This window comes from Phyllostomus hastatus, unplaced genomic scaffold (assembly GCF_019186645.2).
Source record: "Phyllostomus hastatus isolate PE091 unplaced genomic scaffold, TTU_PhHast_1.1 phas_scaffold_93, whole genome shotgun sequence".
NCBI lineage: Eukaryota > Metazoa > Chordata > Mammalia > Chiroptera > Phyllostomidae > Phyllostomus > Phyllostomus hastatus.
In genome coordinates this window covers 25,219,426-25,239,825 of record NW_025334042.1, presented here as the reverse complement: position 1 = coordinate 25,239,825, position 20,400 = coordinate 25,219,426, and the positions used below count along the sequence as shown (strand labels likewise).

The following is a 20,400-nucleotide window of genomic DNA, read 5'->3' as shown; positions in this document are numbered from 1 at the left end:
TCTGTAGACATTAGCTCTCTGCTTATTCTAATACTATATTAACATCATTTACTTGTAATTCATTAAAAAGTATTTGAGATCAATTACAGAAATATATCAAGAATGAAAGTAATTAATATGTAAATCAGTGTAACAGAATTATGAAAGCTAGAAAATAAAATAAAGCCACATGTCAGAGTAATAAACACAATGATTTGTTATTAACCATAAAATCCTGTTCAAAAGTTAGAGTTCAGGTACAAATCTGCCTGAGATTCCTCATAGCCAAAGAGAATAGGGATGTTATCAATAATATGGTCTAATGTTTGAACCCAGTGAAAACCAAACTGGTAGTTCAAAAGAAATATAATGTTCTGGTGTGAGGATGCCCCATGGTCCTCTTAAAGAAGAGGCCTGACTGAACAGACTTAACATTGGCATGCCTTCTCCAAATTGAAATTAAGCGGTGGCAGAAGGGAATTGTGAAGAGTCAGAACATTTCCTGGAAGTGACATATTTGCCACAGATTGTCCAGGCAGTGGAAACTTGACACTCATATTAGGACAGATTAAAAAGAGATGGTGACAGCCAGTGTTGGGTGGTGTCACCTTTGCAAGTAACTTTGGGTGGGTATTCTCTCTTGTTTGAGGAAGCGAAATCAGTCTAGTTTCAACTCCTCAGTATTTAGACTGAGGCAGAGACCTCCTCTTTATATTTTTATCTCCTTCCTTCACACTTTACTTGCTTATCATAAGATTGTAGGTTAAAAGGAATAAATTAAATTAGAATCAGCAGTGTCAAATTACAGCTACAAAATGTGTTGTTGGTTTAAGTACGTTTGGCTTTATTTTTGAGTACTCAGCGCAAGAACAGTGAATCCAAATCTTGATTTTTATTTCCTAAATGGGAAGTGTGCTTGGACCCACTCCTTAAAAACAAACAGAGAGGAGAGTGCAATCCTGAAAAGTAAAATCTGATTATTCCATTTCCTCTCACAAAGATGTGGAGAAGAGAAAACCCTTTTCCTGATTGGTCCTTTTGAGGTCTGGCCTTAGATTTGAATGAGGAAGCTGTCATTTGCTTCTTCATTTGGGAACACTCGTACCCAAAGTCGCCAGTGTCATCCTTTTTAAAGGGTCATCTGTAAAAGAGTAAGGGGTTTGGAAAAATTAACTATCCTAATTCTCACATAGAATAGGCTAAATAATAAAAAAAATAGCTGCTTGGACACACAGAAAAGATGTGTCCTAAAAACAAATATTTCATAAGCTTAACAGATAGTAAGAGTCATCCAGTTTACTTATTAACACTAGATTATTTCAGGCCCCGTCCTATATCCTGCAGAGTCAGAAGCTTCAGGAGAGGGGCCCAAGAATCTGCCTTTGAAGCAGTGCTCCAGGTTGTTTGTATGAGAAGGTAACTTGGGAAAACACTGCCCTAAAATGCTTACAGTTGCTATCTATCTCGGCATTGGATGACAGGTGATTTTTTTTTCCTTCTTGGACAATTTCTTTTACCTAAGTTACCATTTATGTATTTATTTTTGTAATTATACCAGAAGTGTGCGTTTGAAAGAAAAGTTGAAGGTGAACATAATGTGAATGTTCACCGCTGTTCTGGCTCACCCCCTGGATGCCCACCTGTTTTGCATCCTGTTCTGAGCACACGTCGCCGGCTTGAGTGGGTCCCTCACCAGATCCATCCACTCACGTTGAACGGTTTGCCTTCAGCATGTGAGTTTAAATTAAGTCCCAATTAAATAATTTATTCTGCTCACCAAACCTTCTTAAGCACATGATTATTATAAGCCAAATTTATAACTAATAAATAGCACTTAGAGTAATTAGACAGTAATTTTTTTGCACAAATTAAGTACCTTTGACTTTTTCCTCCTCCATCTTTGTAGGTTTAACAGAGATTGGCAAGTTGAAAAATACAGTGACAGCATCATCCTACTTTGCCTAAAAAAGCTGTAAAATATTTGAAATTAATCTGTGTGTGTATTTCATTAATCCCAAATGGTTTGTGCTTTATTATCATCACAGTAAAATTCGGTAAATGTTACTTCCCAGACATCACAACCCCTGCTCTTTATGCTGAAAAAGCTGAGTGGTGGCATAGAGAAAAGGGTAGATCGGTGTTTGTCGTCAGTATCATTACTGTGTCATTCACAAGCAAGTCCTGCCCAACAATGACTTTATTAAGCCAAATGAGATGTGTAATCTAAGGTGCTTAGGGACAGAAAGCTTCCTTAATTAAGCCAGTCTGCCCTTTGTGATTTTGATTGTGTTATTCTTTATTTCTCTGACAGCTTTACTAACCTCTAAAAGGAGTTATGAATAAAATATCAGTGCCTGGAGTTGAGATGGGTGCTCTTGTCTTTTTTCACCCTGAACCCCCAGCACTGTCCTCCACCAGCAGTAATAGAGCACCCTGCATCTTTTTGTGATGTGCATAGCTCCTTGAAGGTTCTAGTCACTTTGGCTTTACTAGAAGTAGGTTAAAAAAATATCCAGGTTGCAATGCCAATAAATCTGCTTCCCTAGACAAAGAGTAATTTATTGCACAATTTAATGTACAACTGGCTTCTTTTTTTCAGAGCCAGTAGTCTAGTTTAATCATTTTGTGCTGCCAAATATAGATCATAGACTATAGAAAATAGTTTAGTTTTTTTATATGTAAGGTTTTCCAACAAGGCACATAGATAATGTTTAGTGAAAGATTGTGTGGCCTCCGATATTCATTTACTCAACAAATATTTATTGAACAATGGCTGTGTCAGGCAATATACAATATTAATTTTCTATCATTTTTAACATGAAAGGCAGCTCTAACCAATTCTTTTGAAATGTCAAGAACACAGTTACTTATCTAAGTGTAAATTCTACAGAGAAGTAAAGATGATGATTTCATATTAAACATGCCTGAGCAATCTTTTCTTAAGTAAGCACTCATTTCCCATTATGTGCCTGTTTGACAAATATAGCGTGTATGCTAATTTACTGTAGCTACCTGACAAACCAAGAAAACTGGTTTGGTCAACTTTTAAAATATTCCACTAGTTCTTTGTGACTTGCCTTGCCAACGTAAAATAACAAGAACTGTTTGTGGCAATGTGAGCTCTCCGTTATTGACTTCATGCAAGGAAGATTTCACATGAGTCCAGGTGATTTTAAGAATATGTTTATTCAAGCTGAGGACAGGAAAACAAAGGAAGGTCTTAAGATAAAGGATGCATGATCATAGCAGAAGGAGTGAGCCTGGGTGGAGCTGTCTTGGCCCTTTGAAAACATGAGGAAGAGTGAAACCTAAGAAACGCAACCATGGCTCTTTAGAAAGAAAGTCACGGAGGCAGAAGTGAGCCAGCTGGGCTACGTGGACTCAGAAAACAAGTTACTGAGGCAGAAGGAGGGTCCTTGGAAAAAGAAAGTAAAGATATGCACCTTAGGAAGAAGGCAGGGAAGGGCTCATGTGTACTCCCTAGTGATTTTCTTTCTTTTTATTTTTTATTGTATTTTTTCCATTACCAATTATCCCCCTTACACCCCTCTCCCTGCCTGCAATCACCACACTGTTGTCCATGCCTATGAGTCCTTTTTCCTTTTTGCTCAATCCCCCCTCTCCCCAGCCTTCCTCCCACCCCAGAGCTGTCAGCCTGCTCTCTATGTATCAGTCTCTCTATTTCGCATGTTAGTTCAGTTTATTCATTAGATTTGACATGAGTGAAATCACATGGTATGTGTCTTTCTCTGACTGGCTTATTTCACTTAGCATAATGTTCTCCAAACCCATCCATGCTGTCACAAAGGGTACATTTTTTTTCTCTCTTTTTATAGCCAAGTAGTATTCCATTTTGTAAATGTCCCATAGTTGTTTTATCCATTCATCTACTGAAGGACACTTGGGCTGCTTTCCATATCTTGGTAATTGTAAATAACACTGCAGTGAACACAGGGGTACTTATGTTCTTACGAACTAGTGTTTCTTTGGATAAATTCACAGAAGTGGAATTGCTGGGTCATAAGACAGTTCCATTTTTAATTTTTTGAGGTATCTCCATACTGCTTTCCACGGTGGCTGCACCGATCTGCATTCTCACCCACAGTGCAAAAGGGTCCCCTTTCTCCACATCCTCACCAGCACTTGTTTGTTCATTTATTGCTGATCAGCCATTCTGACAGGTATAAGATGATATTTCATTGGGATTTTAATTTTCATTTTTCTCATGATTAGTGATGTTCATGTGTCTAATGGCCATCTGTATGTCCTCTTTGGAGAAGTGTCTATTCAGGTCCTTTACCCATTTTTTAATTGGATTGTTTGTTTTTCTGGTGTTGAGTTTTGTAAGCTCTTTATAAATCTTGGATATTACCCTTTTTCAGATGTATCAGTGTATATGTTCTCCCATTCAGTGGGTTGTCTTTTTTTTTATTGATGGTCTCTTTAATTTACAAAAACTTTTTTAAATTTGATGTAGTCCCAGTTGTTTATTTTTTCTTTTGTCTCCCTTGACTGAGGAGATATATCAAAAAAATATTGCTACAAGTGATATCCAAAATTTTATTGCCTAGGTTTTCTTCTAGGATTTTTATGGCTTTAGGTCTAACATTTAAGTCCCTAATCCATTTTGAATTTATTCCTACGTGTGTAGCATTAGAAGGTGGTCTAGTTTACAAAGCCCAAAGTAAGTAGAAGGAAGGACATAATAAATATCAGAGCACAGATAAACGAAATAGAGTCTAAAGAAACAATGCAAAAGATCAGTGAATCCAAGAGCTGGTTCTTTGAAAAGATAAACAGGATTGATAAAATTTTAACCAGACTCATCAACATAAAAAGAGAGAGGACCCAAATAAATGAAATCAGAAATGAAACAGGAGAAATAACAACTGACACCAAAGAAACACAAAGGATTGTAAGAAAATATTATGAACAACTATATGCCAACAAATTGGACAACCTGCACAAAATGGGTAAGTTCCTGGAAATATACAGCCTTCCAAAACTAAATCAGAAAGAATCAGAGAATCTGAACAGACAGATTTCACCTATGAAATTGAAGCAATAATCAAGAAAACTGACAACAAACAAAAGCCCTGGACCAGGTGGCTTCACATGTTTTACCAAACTTTCCAAGAAGAACTAATACCTCTCCTTCTCAAACTATTTCATAAAATTCAAGAGGGGGGAAGACTCCCAAAGTCATTTTATGAGGGCAGCATTACCCTAATTCCAAAGCCAGGAAAAGACACTACAAAAAAAAGAAAATTACAGGTCAATATCCCTGTTGAACATAGATGCTAAAATCCTCAACAAATTATTAGCAAACTGAATACAGCAATGCGAAAACATCATACACCATGACCAAGTGGGATTTATTCTGGGAATGCAAGGTTGGTACAACATTTACAAATCAGTAAATGTGATATACCACATAAACAGAATGAAGGATAAAAACCACATGATCATATCAATAGATGTAGAAAAAAGCTTTTGATAAAGTCCAGCACTCATTTATGATAGGAACTCTCAGCAAGGTGGGAATAGAGGGAACATACCTCAACATAGCAAAGGCCATATATGACAAACCCACTGCCAGCATCATACTCAACAGGCAAAAACTAAAAGCATTCCCCTTAAGATTGAAAACAAGACAAGGATGTCTGCTTTCACCTCTCTTATTCAACATAGTACTAGAAGTCCTAGCCATAACAATCAGACAAGAAGAAAAAATAAAATGTATACAAAGTGGAAAAGAAAAAGTAAAACTGTCTTTATTTGCAGATGACATGATACTGTACATAGAGTCCTAAAGATTCCACCAAGAAACTACTAGAACTGATAAATGCATTCAGTAAAATACCAGGATACAAAATTAATATCCAGAAATCAGTTACATTTTTGTATGTGAATAATGAATGATCAGAAGGGGAAATTAAGAAAACAGTCCCATTCACAGTTACTTCAAAAAGAATGAAGTACCTAGGAGTAAATCTAACCAAGGATGTAAAAGAGCTGTACTTGGAAAATTACGAGACACTGAAAAAAGAAACTAAAGAAGATACAAATAAGTGGAAGCATGTACTGTATTCATGGATAGGGAGGATTAACATCATTAAAGTGCCCATGCTACCCAAAGCAATCTGTAGATTCCTATCAAGATACCAATGATATGTTTCACAGAATTAGACCAAATATTTGAAAAGTTTATATGAAACCACAAATGGCCCCAAATAGCAACAGCAATCTTGAAAAGGAAGTACAATGTTGGAGGAATCACGCTACCTAATATCAAACTGTACTATGAGGCCATAGTTATCAAAACAGCATGGTACTGAACTAAAAACAGACAACAGACACACAGATTGATGGACCAGAATAGAGAGCACAGAAATAAATTCACACCTTTATAGTAAATATTTGACAAAAGAAGCAAGCACATGTAGTAGACTAAGGATAGTTTATTCAATAAATGGTGTTGGGGAAATTGGGCAGAAGAATAACTTTTTTTATCTGATTTATATTTTATTTTTAAATATATGTTATTGATTATGCTATTATAGTTGTCCCATTTCCTCTCTTTAGTCCCATCCACTCTGCACATCCTTTCCCACCCACGTTCCCCCCTTTAGTTCATGTCCATGTGTCATATGTATAAGTTCTTTGGCTTCTACATTTCCCATACTATTCTTAACCTCCCCCTGTTTATTTCTACCTACCATTTATGTTACTTATTCTCTGTAACATTTCCCCCTCTCTTCCCCTCCCATTCCCCTGCCGATAAACCTCCATATTATCTCCATTTCTGTGATTCTGTTCCTGTTCTAGTTGTTTATTTAGTTTGTTTTTGTTTTAGGTGTGGTTGTTGATAACTGTGAGTTTGCTGGCATTTTACTGTTCATATTTTTTATCTTCTTTTTCTTAGATAAATCCCTTTAACATTTCACATAATAAGGGTTTGGCAATGATGAACTCCTTTAACTTAACCTTATCTGAGAAGCACTTTATTTTCCCTTCCAGAATGTAACTTTTTTTTAAAGGGCCAAGGCAGCTTGCCTAGGCTCACTCCTGTTGCCATGATCTTGCCTCTTCTATCTTAAGACCTTCCTTTGTTCACTGTTCCCAGCTTTAATAAATGTACTCTCAAAATCACTTGGATTCTTGTTGCGAAATCTTTCCTGCATGAAGTCAAGAACTGAGAGCCCACATCACTACCAACAGAACTTCCTTACTAAAGTAAAATCAAAGTGATATGTTAACATGTTTAAGCAAATAAAAATGTCCTATCCTTGATTCAGCCTGTGTAAGTATTTATAGTTAGTGGTAAAATACAGGGTATTATAGAAACCAGCTCCAGGGTCTACCAATTATCTTGAGAAAAATTAGGCAAATATTTCAGAAGTTCTTTGTAAAGAACTAGATAAAAACTAAATAAGATACACTAGTACCTTTCTGGAGGGCAGTATGGCAACACATATTAAAGAACTTAAAGTTGTGTACACTCTGATTAACAATTCTGCTTCTAGGACTTTATCCTGAGGAAATAATAATGGATACACAAAGAATAATCTACCTACAAAGTTTTTCATAGTAGTGAAAATTGGAAACAACCTAAATATCCAACAATTTGAGATTGGTTAGTAAATAAAAACGTCCACCTGTCAGAATGCTATGCCATTACAATGAGGTAGAAGAGAAATATGCCTCATTTTTCTGCATCTGTGATATCCACATGTTCTATATGCTTTTATTAGTGACTTTCCTCAATGGGGCAAAAGAGAGGCGATGTAAAGGCGTGTATGTTCTTTGGAGAATGAAAAGGCTGTACATCCATCGGATGGCAGAGAAGACAGTCCAGGAACCAGGGTGACCGAGTGGTCTGGAAGAGTCGAGAAGAGGGGCGCTGAGTGGCTCAGCATCGAGATGCGTCTCCTGGAGTTCTAGCAGAATGGCATCACTGCTGTCCCACTGGAGGGATTAAGATGTCATTGGCTGCCCAGTGTAAAGGCCCAGTGGGAATTACCTATTCTTGCCCAGACGTTTGACTTTTAAAAAAAAGTACAGCTGAGACTCTAAGACCTATAGAATAAACAAGTTGTTTTTTTTTTTTTAAGAAATAAGGTAAATTGAGCATGTTTGAAGGGCATGATGCTGGGTACTTTATACCCATGATCACACTTAACCCGTAAGAAAACCCACAGATGAAGCCATTTCTTTTCCCACTTTTGGGATGAAGCCACGGATGCTTGAAGAATTCATCTGCCCATCTCAAAGCTAGCAAATTGCAGAACCAGGACTTGAGTTTTGACTCCTAATCTAATCACAATACCCCGGAGTGAAAAAGCAAACCGAAACTGCAAGGGCTAAAGAAACAATGTAGCATACTGAAATCTGAGAGGAGAGAATCCCATGAAAAGGATGAGAAGTCCCAGCCTCAGTTCAGAAATCCTGTAGAGGAGGAGCCCTGTCTAACTAACTTCACCATGCAGCCTGTTGCAGTCTCAGCGAGGCGGCAGGTACGACCAAGGCGGGAGTGGTCTGTGTTTGGTATGTGTGATGACAGCTGCCCGCCAGCAGAGCTGGTTCATCACCACTCTCCAAACATTCCCCCTTTTGTCATGTAGTCATTCAGCATCCACGGGGTCTGAAAATCACTTCATGCTCTCTCTGCATGCCCTGAGCTATCTGGTGGCCATTCACCTCAGAATTAAACCGAATCTCTCCTTCTTCGTCATGTTCTGTAATACCCATCAGTCAAGGGTTGTGGAACATTTTGCAGGCTCATGACAGGGGAGCTCAGTTGTTACACTGCAGGAATTTGTTTTTCTCAGACCAGTCCATTTCCACAAACAGCCATCGATCCACCATCCACTCAATTTATTCATTCATTCATTAGACATTTAACGCATGTTTCTTCTGTTAGAGGCCTCAGTGCCAAGGATATCAAGATAAAAGACAAACATCTCTAGGGGCAGGACGGTAATTGAAGAGCAGGCAGGGCCGGGGAAGGATTGAATATTCTTAAAGATGTGAAGCATTTGAGGGTGCGTGTCAGCTGAGGAAGAGCAATGAAGAACACGGAGTGAAGGGGAGGGACTGCCGAACCCAGCTGAAGGTGAGAGAGGAAAAGGATGCAATCCTCGGACACTGAGAAGAGGCCTGGCCGGAGGTTGATGGGTGTAAAGACACCTGCAGGAGGTCACTGCAGGTGAGCGGCTGCCATTTCCCCTGTGACAAAGGAGGCAAGGTCACTCACAGAGTCTGCTGGTCTGGGAGATAGGCTTGGAGTCTGTCGGTCTGGAACAGCTCCCTGGTGGGTGAGTGATGGCCCACAAGGAGACCCTAACTGTGACTGGAGCGCAACTTTCTAATAAAGCCAGTTAACAGAATTATGTGGTTTCTTTGTTCCAGCACTCAGTTGTTAACATACCCATGCTGCCCCTGGAGAAGTTCCTCTGACTGATTTTTCTGCTCTTCTAACTAGGAAGACATTTGCCCACAAGAGCTAAAGTCCTTGAGTCTGAGCTTTCCCATCCTAATTGAAATTAGTCCTCGTTCATATAGAGGATACAGAAGACACAGTTGTGGATCCTGCGTATGACCTGCTAGTGAGACAGTCTGGGTGGCCCCTTGCACAGACTCGGGGTGAGTCGTCATCTCTGAAGGGACGGAAGTCAGAGTGTCTGTTCTACTCAGAACACCTGCCACCTTCACTGTGCAGTGTTTTAGGTTTTAGGCTAACAAGTTGTCCCTAGTTCATGGCTTCTCTGCCGAGGTTCTTGCTGGCAAGTAACAGAAATGAGCTCTAATTTCAGCAGTCGAGGAGTTTATCAGAAGAACGTTAGAGAGCCCACAGGTTCTCCTGAAGGATTGGGCAGACAAGCCTGGAGACGAGGGAGCCAGAAGCAGTGCCCCAAATCCCATGCAGAGCCAGTGTGGGAGCGAAAGCGTGGTTGCCAGCCTGGGCCCAGAGCGACTGCTGGCGCCACTGACCTGCCGTGGTCCCCAAAAGCTCTACTGTCGTTTCTGGAACTGGCATTTGCTATCACAACCACCAGAATGGTTTCTGCTTGGCTAGACTTCTTTCCATTGCTAGCTTCTGATACGCAGAGTGGGTGGTCTGGTTAGTACGGCCTAGCTCATGTGCCCATTATGGAACTTCACAGGAGACAAAAACAGGAGTGTCCGAGTTTTTATCTGTCATGGATGTGAGCTCTGGCAGGAGTTGAAATGTGGGGTGGCCATAACGAGTGACAAATGTCCATTTCACTGCCACGAAACACATGAATAAATGTTCTAGTCCTGCATTGGGAGCCTCCGAGATCACTAGACACTGAGTTTCTCTGTAGTTCCTCTACAGTAGACCATTTTAAATTCTTCTTTGAATCATCAGCACTTTGTAGCATGTTCCCAGACAGTGTTTGTAGAATGAATCAATAACTTGCTGAGTATATTCTTTCAACAACCATGCATGGGGCATGCACTCTGTGCCAACTGTACTGGACATTACTTGCAGGATCTACAATGCTTGTATGCAATAGCAAAGAAAGAAGCAATCTGGAACTAGGAGTGGGCTACTATGCAAGGATCAAAATAGGAGAATTAGGATCCAGTGAAGAAATACTGCCTAGGTATGAAGCAGGATGAGTCTGAATCAACTTTCCTGATTGAGGTTGGGGATATGGTGGACCAGGGGTGGAAAACTGGGCAAGGTGGATTGCAGAGATGCCAGGGGTGGGAGGCTGGCAGGGTGGGCAGTCGCCTGCTGGGAGCAGAGTGCGAAAGCTGCACCTCGAGCTCTCACTGTCACCGGACTGGCATCTCTAGGCAAGTTGCTTACTTATTAATACGGGAGCTGTAGTATGTGCTGTTTTTTCTCTGAGTGATTATTGTATGCTCAAATTGTAACAAGCAATTAAATCTGTTATATTTGCAAAGCTCTGGTACAGTGTGTGGCATGTTGTAAGGACTATATAACCATTTACTAAATATAAAAATAAAGCAATGTTCCGTTTCTGATAATTCCATGAAATGTTAGGGATTCCACTTGGACTGACATTTGGCCAAGTGCCAGGTGCATTCTTTCCACCTGTTACTGTCGACCTTTTTCATACAGTATCTGCTGTACCTTCATTAGGTGCTTCGTGTGTCTAGGTACCTCCTGTAGCTCAGCTGGCAAATCGTGCTGGTGTTCCCTGGGCCGTGTGGCCTGACCGCCAGGCCCACTGGTTACCTTGGCCAGGGCTCAGTAATTTTTCTCCGTCTTAGCAATGAAAGTTAAAAAGAATTTTTTTTAATCCAGATTTTTCAGTTTTCCCCAGTGGGAGAATTGGTCCAGTTTATCTCCTGTGATTACTAGAGATGCAAGTTCTCATTCATGTGCTTTCCGTGGTTTAAATCATATAATCCTCATGAGAACCTCAGAAGAAAACTGGTAAGGGTTTCTCCATTGCACAGATGAGAAGAATGAGGCAGGAGAGTAGTTTGTTTCCCGCCAAGGGTCAGGGAGCTGCCAGATCATGGCCACAGAACCTGAGCACCAGAGTCTGTTTTCAGAGCTTGTGCGCTTTACCGCGGGTGTGCGCGCCTTTCCTCCTTCCGTCAGGCAGCACTACCACTTCATCATCCAGAGCATTCGTTTAAAAGATCAGACAAGTCTTTACCTTTAGCTGCTTCCCTTATAACTTAGGACATAGTTGGCTAAAACTCTAGCCAAATACATAATTTACTGTCAGTAAATACAGTACTATATTCTGTGTCTTTCCAAATGGCCATGTAACATGGACAGATATATTATTAATTGTTCTCTATTTTTGTAGAGTTTGATGTTTTTCACAGCTTCAGAAACATTTCACTCTTGCAGAGAGAAAAATTCCTTTGTTTTGCCAAAATTGTCTGTGCTGTTTTATTGAATTTGGTCGAGGCATGCAGAGATGAAATACACATGTCCAAATTGAACCATTTGAATATTTAGTATGGAAATAAAATTTTAAAAATTTAGGATGTTAGCTCTGGGCTATCACTGGTATATGACATCAGTGGATAGTGTTAAAAATGTGTGTGAAACTTCTTATAAGCCCAAAAACAAAGTCCTTGGAATTGTGCCCAAAGTAGAGGTGTTTGTGTACTCCAATGGCTGAAAACCCACGGGGATGCCCGAGGGCTTTCCAGAGTGCAAAGACAGAAATCCAGGTGTCCTCTGCGACACTCTCTCGAGGGACCAGCACCCACTGTTCGCCAGCAGCCAGGGCACCTCCACTGCTTCTGTGCCATTTTGAGCAAATGTCTCCATCGGGTTCAAACTGATTTGTTGTTTCTATTTTTTTTCGATTGGGGGCAAGGGCCAGTAACCTTTTCTGCCTTTAGTAAAAGTAAAGGTCTAACATATTTTCCCATTTCTTTTGACAGAGGAAAAGACAAGCATATGAATCTAACCTCATCCATGATGGCCTGCAGCTAGAAGCAACAAGATCGGTGAGTGGCCGTCCCTTTCCAACCCTTGGCTGACCGTGGTCCCTGGGAACCTGTGTGCCGCTGGGAATGCTGAGATGGCATTTCCAAGGAGCAGCCCCAGCTGTGCCTCAGTTGTAGGCTGGGAGGGGAGTCTCTGCATTATGGGACACGTTTGCTCCTGATCGAAGCCGGCAGATATTTCGTAGTAGCTGACAAATGAAGCAATAGATCAATGTCTTCTAAGAATCTGTGTAAAGATTTATCTTATTATGTAAGTAATAGTGTACCAAAAAATAGAAACTGTAGGAATAGTGAAAATAAAAATGATCTGTATCTTAATTATCTATAAATAAACTTGTAGTCCTTCTAAACTTTTTGCTCAAATTTATACATTTTCTCTTCCAAAAAGGGAAATTATTATAGCATAGGGATTTAATTTACTTTTTCCCTTTAACATATCATAAATGCATTTCTATGTTAAACATTCTTTTACATCCTTTATAATGACTATATAACATGACATTGAACAGATATACAATTAAATAGCTCTAAGTTTAAGAAATTAAAAAATTGTTATTACAATGCCATTGCAATGAATATTCTGGTGTTTTACTCACTAGTTTGGATGGAATGATGGGCAAGCTAACAAATTTACTTTCCTTCATTTTAAATATTAGTAATTTTATGACAGAATTGGGATAAAAACTTAAAATACTTTCTTAGTAATTCCAACCAAGAAATAATCTCTAACACAAAGAGTTTACAATGGTTTGCAAGTCTATTTTTTATTGTGTCTTCACTTTTACTAGCATCTATGTATGTGTTCGTGTACGTATGTGTTTTAACTACCAGCAACATAAGAAAGATCTGTGTGTTTTAAAATTGTGAAAATAGTTGGTTTGGTTTCCTCTATTGTGTTTTTGTTCTTCCAAAATAGGTTTTGGATGACAGGCTTGTATTTGTGAAGGTGCATGCCCCCTGGGAGGTGTTATGTACTTACGCTGAGATAATGCACATCAAATTGCCTCTGAAACCCAGTGATCTGAAAACCCGGACAGCCTTCGGGAATTTCAACTGGTTTACGAAAGTCCTCCAAGTGGACGAAAGTATCATCAAGCCAGAGCAAGAGTTTTTCACTGCCCCATTTGAGAAGAACCGGATGGAAGATTTTTACATTCATGATAAAGATACCTTCTTTAATCCAGCCACCAGAAGCCGCATTGTGAGTCTAAACAAAATTTGGTCGCTGCCTTGGGGTGATTTTCAACCTGTTGAAAAATTACTGGTTTGGTTTGGTTGGCTTGGTTTTGATTTTAGAAGCTGCCACACACAGGAAAGAAAAGAAATGCGCCTACAGAAATGCGCCAATAGTAAACAATGATTGGTTAGTTACACTGTATAAACCATACACTCTATTTTGGAATCCTTTTAGGTTTACTTCATCCTCTCTCGGATCAAGTATCAAGTAAGAGACAACGTCAAAAAGTTTGGGATTAACAAACTTGTAAACTCTGGGATCTACAAGGCAGCTTTCCCTCTCCATGACGTAAGTCAAATGGCAAAAACGAAATAAAAGACCTAATGTATACTCCAGTGTTAATAGCAAAGCACTAATCTTGTTGATCTCACTTAAATTTCTTTTTTGGTAAAACAAAAATAGTATATCAAAAGATTACAAACTTTATCCAGAATAGGAACCAGGTTGCATTGTTCACTGCTAAATCTAACGTAGCCAGAAGGCCCTCAGTTTAAAGGAGAGAATGAAGGAACTAACAGTCGTGAGCTCTCTCGTAGTTCACATGTGAAGCAGTGTAGATCAGTAGTTAAGACCATGGGCCCGGGCCCAAAATGCCTGCTCCACCATTTTCTAGCTGACAACCTTGTGAAAGTCATTTAGTCTCTCCTTTCCTCAGTTTCTTCATCAATAAAATGGGATTAATAATAGTTCCTACCTCAGCATCGCAACATGGCTTAATTAATCCATGTCAAATGTTAGAACAGTTCCTGGTTCCTGGCATGTATTAAGTATTATGTATGTATTAGCTATTTTCATAATTACCAACAGATGTTATTGTCAACCAGAAGAATATTAGTTCTCTGTAACCAAAAATAACATATTAGAACTTTTCATTTATCATTTTCTGTAACATAGGTTTTTTTAATTTCCCACCGACATACCATTTCAGATTGGGCCCTGAAACATCACAGGACTTTTTAAAAAGCATCTGCTGGGTTCCTTTCATAATGGCAGTGTGTCGGGGTACCGACATTTTTTAAGGACTACGTTCTGAGATGGTAGCACCTCCTCACATTCAAGAGCCCTTCTCTAGCTGATAACATCTCACATGAAACGAAAATTTTTAAATATGACTGCTTCAGACCCTTAGTGATTCCATACATGCAAGGAAATGCTATCTGAGCATTTTAAATAAATTCTACCATTGAAATAAGTGAACTACTATATCATATTGTACTGTTACTTTGTTATATTCACCATCAATTTTTCTGAGTCTCTAAGACCAAAGAAAGCAAACACTGAGACTGATAATTGCTACTGTGCAGTACATGTATTTGTGGATGAAGGCAGCATTGAAATGTACAGTATCAAATGATAAAACTGGGGCACTGAACAGCTACTTGATATTCGTGTTCACACAGAAAACAGAAAGGTGGAGAAGCATATGCTGAGCTTCCTGTTTAAGGGACCCACATAGCAGCCCAGCCATGTGTTTTATATTTGTGCCCCAGCAAAATGAGCAGTAACAGCATAACATGAACTTTGGGGACACTCGCAGAGAGCCCACATGAATATGATCTGGGATGCCAAGGTTCTGTAGTATTCAGTTGGTGTCTGGCCATGCCCAGTTCTGTTGTTTTTAAAGCCTCGTGTCATTGCAGAGGTGCCATATCCAGGCTGAGGAGTGACCTCAGGTGGCATTTAGAAGGGAGGCGGGCTTGGGTCGGGACCCAGGTTAAGGTGTGGCTGGGTGGTAATCAGGCTCTAGCTGTGGGGAAAAGGAAAACCAGTCAGGTGGAGAGAAGAGCGACTGAATTTAAGCAGAGGCAGGGGGTGTTGTTTCTTGAATAAACTAAGCTTATATAACATGGCATCAAGCTTTATTGTTATTTGTATTCTACGTGTTGTCACTGAGTGACTGTTGAATTGGGAGGAAAGAAGACTGGGTTTTATAAGCCCTGCATCCTCTGGGTGTCCAGGGCGTGGGTGGTGCTGTCAGGTGCCCCTCTGTGGTGGCAGCTTTGGCACTTGAGTGGCCCAGTCCCCTTGTCCCCCCCCCCCCCGCCCCTCCCGCTGTTTAGGACTGACCCCCTGGTGGGACATCAGCATCTCTGAGGCTCCCACCAAGCACCTGCTGCATTCCTTAGGGATGTGACAACCCAGCACTCCCCCCCACCCACATTTGCAAATGGCCCTCCTGGGGTTGCTAATGCCCATGATTGAGAATCAGTGAAAATTACATGGCATTTCCATCCGCTTTAGCAAATAAGGTCCCCTTATTCACAAATGATGTGGAGTACTAGCACCACATTTAATAAACAAACTTGTGAACGGGGGATGGCTGTGATGCTCACCTGCTGGATTTTGTTCCCCAGTGCAACTTCAGCCACCCGTCGGAGGACTCCAGCTGCCCAAATGAGCGGTATCTTCTGTACAGGGAGTGGGCTCATCCCCGAAGCATTTACAAGAAGCAGCCCTTGGATCTTATCAGGTAAGGCAGCGATTTGCAATTGGTGTGCCACAATGATTTTTAAAACACACAGTACCTGACTATTTAGTCAGGGGCACTGACCTCTTTTCCCTTAGATTGTCAAATTAAAAAAATAACAGCAGCCAGCACAACAAAACCATCCATTGTGATGGAACTGGAAAGCATTATGCTAAGCGAAATAAGTGAAATAAGCCAGGTGGTGAAAGACAAATACCATATGATCTCACCGTTAACAGGAATCTAATCAACAGAATAAACAGACAAGCAAAATATAACTAAAGACACTGAAATTGAGAACAGGCCGACAGTGACCAGAGGGAAGAGGGGAGGGAATTTCAGGGGAAAAGGGAAGGGTTTGCAGGAACAAGTATAAAGGACACAAGGACAGTAACAACAGGGGTGAAAATGGGAGGGAGGTGAGGAGGACTGGGGGGTGGGCTGGGATGGGAGTAAAAGGCAAAAGGCAGAAAACTGTACTTGAACAACAATTAAAATAAAAATTAAAAAAGAAAAGAAAAAAAAACATCCATTGTGAATGCCCTGTCTTGAATTATAAATATTACCTTAGGTCATATAATAGAGTTGCATTGTTGGTCATGTGGCATAATAATGTTGCATCTGATTGATTAATTCTTGGTACCAGAAATCCTCACATACAAGTATAGGCACCTGATTTTTTTAAGAAGTCACTTTGGAGCAAAAAGGGTAAATAATTACTATTATTACTTTCTTTTTGTAAATCAATCAAAATTATAGCTCTTTTTGTCAGATCAGCAAAAAATGTATATTTTTGGTGTGCTGCAGAATTTCAGTAATTAGTCTGTGTGTGCCAGGACATGGCAAAGGTTGGCAGTCACTGAAGTAAGGTGTTGGGGACTCAGGGTCACCCTCATGGCAAAGATCTCAGAGTGGGACAGTACTCAGAGCACTGCCAACCAGGCAGCCTCCCCTGGGCCTCTGAGCTTTGCTGTCCGGAGTTTTTACTAAGGTTTCAATATGTAGGCATGCTTGATTGAGCCATTACCCATGTGGCTCAATCTCCAGCCCTCTGTCACCCCAGAGGCCGGACCAGTAGCACACGGCTCAAAGCCCCAGTCTTCTTTCTGCTCACATGGTTGGTCTCTCTGGCAGATGGCCAGCAAGCTTCCTGAGTCAGGTCATTCCTGCAAACTCTCCACGGGGCCACCGTGAATAACAAAGATACTCAGCCTGATCTCAGAAACTTCCAAGGGTTTAGAAGTGACCTCCCAGGAACTGGGAATAAAGACCCACCAATGTTGTTAGATATTGTTTTTACTTTATCACGTGAATATAATGTCTAGCTCAACATTTGTCTTCTCAAAGCACCAGTGTTACCTGATCTCCAGAAGCTTATGTCTCTTGGGAAAAGCTGCTGGAAAGAGATAAACCAAAAACAAACAAATGCAATTTCTGGTAGAAATGAAGAAAATAACAGTGATGAGATGGGGGCAGTGTGGAGGGGAATAAAGGTATCTTTAAATAAATGGCATTTGAGTTGAGACCCAGATGGTAAAAAGGACCCAGGACTTTGAAGAATGAGAAGAAGTCATTCCAGGCACAGGGGCAGCTGGCACAGTGGCCCTGAGGTCAGACACACTTGTCAAATGTGAGGAAATACGGAGGCCAGCGCCAGTGAGAAGGAGAATGATCAGGCACAAGTTAGCAGGGCAGCGGAAGGAGTTTAGACTAAGTGCTGTTGTGATATTTTAAGCATTCAAGTCATTTTATCTCATTCACATTTTGCAGAGATAGTGAGGACAATGCAGGGAGGGGCACAGGAAGCAGGGAGACTGGAGAGGAGCAGCGGAGTAGGCCCGATGAGAGATTATGGGAACAAATTTGAACCATATTTTAGGAGTAGAGTTGACAGGGCCTGGTGATAGATTGGATGTGGAGGGTGAGGAGAAGAGGAGAGTCTCACGGTATAAAACACTGAACAGTTGTTCTTTTGTTTTATTTTACATTTTGTTATGAGAAATTTCAGTCATAAAAATGTAGAAGGGTACAGCAAACCTGCATGTACCCCATCACCCAGCTCCAAAGATCTCTAACCTCAGAGCCAGGCCTGTTCATCTTTGTCTCCGCCATCTTCCCACGCCCCTCCACAGGATTATTTCAAAGAAAATTCCAAATATCATATCATTTCATAAGTAACATGAGAAGATCTCTTTTAAATGTAACCAGAGTACTCTTTAATCAGTGTTCACATTTTCCTAGTTGTCACAAAAATTACTTAATACTTTTTTGGTTCAAAAAAACTATTTTGGTTCTATTCACCAATACTGAGAGTGACATGAATCTGTCTAGAAAGTATCGACAACAGCAATGATTACTTACATAGTCTTTTCATTATTTTCTCCTTATCCCTAAACCTTAGTAGTCGTTTTCTGCCCAACTGTACTTACCTCCCTTTCAGGAACAGTCTCCCGATTCCCAGCCCTGATTCTTCCAGTCTGGCCTGCCTGGCCCCTCCGTTTTACCCCAGAGCACGCCGTTGGTAGTTTCTCAAACTTAGCGGGGAAACTGAAGTGCTAGAAGGAAGGAGTACAACAGGGCAGTGGACTTCTCAGCCCTCTCCACCCTGACCTCTCCCTCTCTCACAATGAGTTTTATAAATATTTTGATCAGAGGCACATTCCACTACCAACTATTATTTATATCAGCCATTGTTATTACTTGTGATTTACATTTTGTTTGCTCCAAGGAAGTTCCCTAGAGAAGCAAAAACAGGTAACCATGAGCAGATTGTTCAGGTTCACTTGTTCCATGCTTATTAAGAATCACCTTTGGAGAAAATGTGTCAAATGTGCTGGTCTTTACAAAGAATGGTGGTGATTCTCTCTCTCTCTCTCCCTCCCTCTCTCTCTCTCTCTCTCTCTCTCTCTCTCTCTCTGCCTCATATGCAGCATTTTTCCTTCCTTTGCTCGATCCTGGTTTACTTTGCTCCAGCAGGCTAACCAGTGACCAGTACTTCCATGTTATGTAAAACACTTTTTGTTGTAGAGTGGAAATTTGGGTCTGCTATGAGCACGAGTAGGTTTTAATATGAATTGAGTCAGAGTTTAAGCTCAAAGGCTTCTGTATTTAAAATCAGAAATTAATATTCAGATGAAGCTTCGGAGTGATTATTTGTATCTTCTAAAAATAATTTCTGTCTTTTTTCAGGAAATACTATGGAGAGAAGATTGGAATCTATTTTGCTTGGCTGGGCTATTACACTCAAATGCTCCTCCTGGCAGCAGTAGTGGGCGTAGCATGCTTTCTCTACGGCCTTCTTAACCGAAATAACTGCACCTGGAGGTAACCCCTGCTTTTTTTCCCCTTATTACTACATACACAGAAAGTTGATGAAACAAAATTATTCTCCGGGTCTTAGACTTTTGTACTAAAAGAAGATTCATCGCAGCACACTTACTGCTTTGGATGATGCGTCCCTTCTGTTTGGAGTATATTAATTAAGTGGAGTGGAAAATTTTTTTCTTAGATAATGCAGCCCAGTCTCTCTGACAGGATTATTATCCTTAGGAAACACTTCAATATTTTAAGACAATACTTTGTTTAAAAAGGAACTGAGGTCTAGAGAGAGGATCATCCTTGAACTTCTGGCCTCCAGAGGAATGCTTTCCTTAGCCCTACAGATGTGGGCCAGGAGCAGCTATAGTTTCTTCAAAGTCTCAATGGCAAAACTGGTAAAATTGGTGTTTTTATGCATGCATGTTTAAGAACTTAAAGTGAACAATACTTTCATTTTTGCTTTACTTTAAAAAATTGAGCCCTTACAAAGTGGGAGGGAAAAATAAGCAATAGAGAGTGAGTTTGTGCTGGCTGTTGGACCTCGGACACCCGCTGCACTGTGTGAAGAGGAGTCCGTGGAGCACTGAGCTTCATCAGTGCTGCTAGGAAGCTGCTAGGAGCCAGGTTGCTACGGCGTTGCCGCGGCCTCGTTTGTGCTGTGTCAGTTCTCACCTGGCTGACTTGCCGGGCCAGCGCGCTCTAGAGGCAACTCTTGTATGTGTAGATGTCGCTTCTGAACTCTATTTTGTTATCTTGGTCCGTTTTTCTCAACCTGTGCCAACATCACCTTGTTTTTTTAGAGGTGTCTTGAATGTTCTGAGCCCTTTGGTATTCTAATTCAGTTTACAGCTCATTTGGGGGAGAAGTGACATCTTTAGATATTGATTCTTCCACATTGTGCTCATGATAACTTAACCACTTACGT

The 20,400-nt window shown here is 40.5% G+C and overlaps 1 protein-coding gene across 4 annotated transcripts in view; it reads left to right on the top strand.

The window, feature by feature from the left end:
* Positions 1 to 20,400, top strand: part of ANO6 (anoctamin 6) — a 192,765-nt gene that overhangs the window by 122,279 nt on the left and 50,086 nt on the right. For all 4 annotated transcript variants that reach the window (XM_045829292.1, XM_045829293.1, XM_045829295.1 and 1 more), the window contains 5 exons: positions 12,388 to 12,453; positions 13,370 to 13,654; positions 13,865 to 13,978; positions 16,045 to 16,160; positions 19,347 to 19,481. In XM_045829292.1, the coding sequence (XP_045685248.1) occupies positions 12,388 to 12,453; positions 13,370 to 13,654; positions 13,865 to 13,978; positions 16,045 to 16,160; positions 19,347 to 19,481 (716 nt within the window). The remainder of the gene's footprint in view (positions 1 to 12,387; positions 12,454 to 13,369; positions 13,655 to 13,864; positions 13,979 to 16,044; positions 16,161 to 19,346; positions 19,482 to 20,400) is intronic.